The sequence below is a fragment of the Sinohyriopsis cumingii genome, chromosome 8, assembly GCF_028554795.1.
Source record: "Sinohyriopsis cumingii isolate HCF-2022 chromosome 8, ASM2855479v2, whole genome shotgun sequence".
Classification (NCBI taxonomy): Eukaryota; Metazoa; Mollusca; class Bivalvia; order Unionida; family Unionidae; genus Sinohyriopsis; species Sinohyriopsis cumingii.
Genome location: NC_142968.1, coordinates 12416566 through 12419947, shown reverse-complemented (window position 1 = coordinate 12419947; position 3382 = coordinate 12416566). Strand labels below are relative to the sequence as shown.

The 3382-nt window shown below is 37.5% G+C and overlaps 1 protein-coding gene across 1 annotated transcript; it reads right to left on the bottom strand.

Moving 5' to 3' along the window:
- Positions 1-685: 685 nt before the first annotated feature.
- Positions 686-1675, bottom strand: LOC149792989 (uncharacterized). The gene has a single exon (XM_089968933.1). The coding sequence runs from the start codon at positions 1673-1675 to the stop codon at positions 686-688; it is 990 nt and encodes a 329-aa protein (XP_089825059.1).
- Positions 1676-3382: the final 1707 nt, after the last annotated feature.

Genomic DNA, 3382 nt, shown 5'->3' with positions numbered 1-3382 from the left:
TTGCGGTCTGACTGGAGGGCTGATTCATGAGAGGGAATGGACCCACGCACTCATGATACTACTAAAATATATCTGCTTACTTGTTTGGTTGAGTGGGAATTTACCTGCACTCACTCAGTTTTATGTTAATATATGGGAAATTAATTTTTGGTGTCCGGACGGGGCAAGGGAGGAAAAGCGCAGGGAGGCTATCATTTGCTGTCCTTGGCGGTGTCCACTGGATCCAGGTTGATGATTGCGTCGAATTTTGAATTTAGATAATTATTGTTGCCAGAGATGGAAAGGATAATATCCTGTGCTTTTTTATATTAATAATTAGGGGAGATATATAATCGGGTTAAGAGAGTGTGAAATAGAGAATTTTTTTATTATTTTTTTATAATTTTTTTAATTTTTTATTTATTATTATTTTATTTATTTATTTATTTATTTATTTATTTTCTTCTTTCTAAATTTTTTTTTTTTTTTTTTTTTTTTTTTTACTAGATTGTTTTGAGTGGGCGATTTCAATGAACCCATGTGAAGTGGAGTGCACTTCAGTGAACCCATGTGAAGAGCAGTGTCCGTGTGATGTGAACGACTGTGTCGGTCTGTGAACCCACGAGACCTAGTCGGCCGTCACAATTATTTACCTGAGTTTGATATGGAGTTTGAATGATTATTTAATTAAGCTGTTGATTATTGATTATATCTTATTTTTGAGTCTCGTCATTCCTATAAATCTTAATATATTTTGAGTAGTTAAGTGCTTATTTGGATTATATGTATATAGGAAGTCTGGGTATTTATAGGGTGATCTGATTTCTTTTTGAGCTTTCTGGAAGTTGTTTCTTGCTTTCCTGTATTTTATGCAATCATTGAATATATGGTTTAGGTTTTCTACAGTGTGACAGATATAACAGTTTATGTTAGCTGGTTTGGGTCCGATAAATCTGCCAAAGCTTCCTGCTAACCTAGTTTTTCCTGTCATAATTCTGTTAATGAATTTTTGGTCTACACTGGAGCCCTTAGGTGGTCTGATGGATTGGTCAACTTCTGGTAGAAGAGTGTATAGTTTCCTACGTTTGGTGGAGGTATTCCAATGCTCCTGCCATTTTTGGTTTATATAGTTTGCAGCGAAGCTCTGTGCTTCGGTTGTGCTATATTCTAATGGGATAAGGTTGGGGTCTCCTAATTTGGTTTTTGCGATTTTGTCGGCTTGTTCGTTTCCAGGGATTCCTATAAGCGATGGTATCCACATGAAGTCAACTATCTGGTTTCTTATGGATAGTTCTTTGAGCATACAGAATGCCCTGTCAAGGAAATGCTCTCTGGTCCTAGTGTGGCGATTTCTGACTGATGTGATTACACTAAAAGAATCGCTTATTATGACCGTATTTGGTATGTTACTATCTTTTATCCATTTGAGCGTTTCAGTGATTGCCCAGAATTCAGTGGTGAAGCTTGAGCAATAATCTGGCAATCGGGATCCCATTTGAATGTTGTATTCTGGGATAACTATTGCAGCCGCCGTTCTTGGTGGTTCAGCTGTTTTGGATCCGTCTGTATAGACTTTAGTGAATCCTTCATATGACTGTCGGATGTCATTTGCTATTATTGTTTTAAGCTTGTTTTCTTGTTCGTATTTGTTCCCGTATTCCGTGGCCTTGGTTTTAACCCTCGTGGTAGTTTGCATTCAGGTGGTTAGGCTGGGTGGTTTTACGTATTCTTCTTGTTGCTCAAGGATAGGTAATTTCTCCCTGAGCTTCAGGGCGAGTTTTCCGCCTGGGATATTTGGTACTAGTTTGCTTTTAAATGTGATGTTACATTTATTAATTGTTATTTTGGTAATATGAGTGTTGGGGTGGTTATTTAGCCTAATGGTGTACCTGACTGTCAATTCTTGCCTTCTCATGTATAATGGTAATTCCCCGGTTAGGATCTGGAGCTCGTCAAGGGAAGTTGACGGGAGTACTCCGGTGCACACAAGTAGTGCTTTACGTTGTATTGCGACTAGCATTTTTTAACCATGTTAGTTTAGCAGAGTTATAGACTTGGCAGCCATAGTCCAGTTTTGATCTAATTAATGACTTATATATCTTGAGTAGAGTGCCATGGTTTGTTCCCCAAGATGTTCCTTTTAGGTTTCGTAATACATTTAGATCATTATTTCAGTTTTTAATTATGTATTCTATGTGTTGTTTCCAAGTTAGGTGATTATCAAAATACATGCCTAGGAATTTGGCCACTTTAACATATTTAATTAATTTTCCCTGGATATATAAGTTTGGGTATACTAGTTTATAGTTGCGTTTTGGTGAGAATATTATTGCTACTGTTTTTTCCTGCGAGATTTTGAACCCCCAATTGTCAGCCCATTTTCCTATGTTGTCTAGGCAAAGTTGTAATTCTTTTATAACTGGTTTACTAGCGGGGTTTCCGGCTCTCCAGATGCCGCTATCGTCGGCAAATTGAAATAGATTGACTTTGTTGGAGCCCAGGTTATGGTTTAGGTCGTTTATCATTGAGTTGAAGAGCAATGGGCTGAGTACACTCCCTTGAGGGATACCGTTTTCTAAGGCAAATTCTTCTGAGAGGGTGTTTCCTATTCTTGCTATAATTTTGCGACCTGTTAGGAAGTTATTTATCCAGTTAAAAAGTCGCCCCGTTATTCCGAATCGGTTAAGTTTAGCAATCAGACCTTTGGTCGAGATCATGTCGAAGGCTCTTTCAAAGTCGGGAAAAATTGCTATAAGGTTTCTGTCTGTTTTCCTTGTTGAGTTGAATGCTATTTTTATATCCGCTTCTAGTCGGAATAATTGGTCAATGGTGTAGCGTTTGTTTCGAAAGCACATTGGTTTTCAGATAGTAAGGAGTTGCTTTCGAGGAGGTGTTTTAGTCTGTTTGATATTTTGTTTTCCATTAGTTTACATACATTGTTTGTGAGGGAAATTGGTCTGTATGAGTTTTTATCATTGGGGTCTTTGCCTGGTTTGGGGATGGGTATTACTATGGCTTGCTTCCAACTTTGTGGTAGTTATCTTGTGTCCCAGATTGTATTTAGTAATTTGAGGATTGCATTGGTAATGTTATTGGGTAAAATTTTGTATATTATATAACCTATTTGTACCTTGCCTGGGGATGTTTCTTTTTTGGAAGCAAGTGCCTTGTTCCATTCACTCAGTGTAATCTCACAGTTTAAGTCCGAACTGGGATTTCCTAGGTCTTGGAAAATATGAGTATGTGTTAGCTCTATCTCTTGCCTATGGTCTTGGAAATTTTTGGAATAGTTGATATTGCTACTCATATCTGTGAAATGATTTGCTAGTATGTTTGCCTTGTCTTTATTGCTATTAGAGCCTTTAAGTTTGGGGGTTGTATATGTTGTTGTCCTCTAATTGCT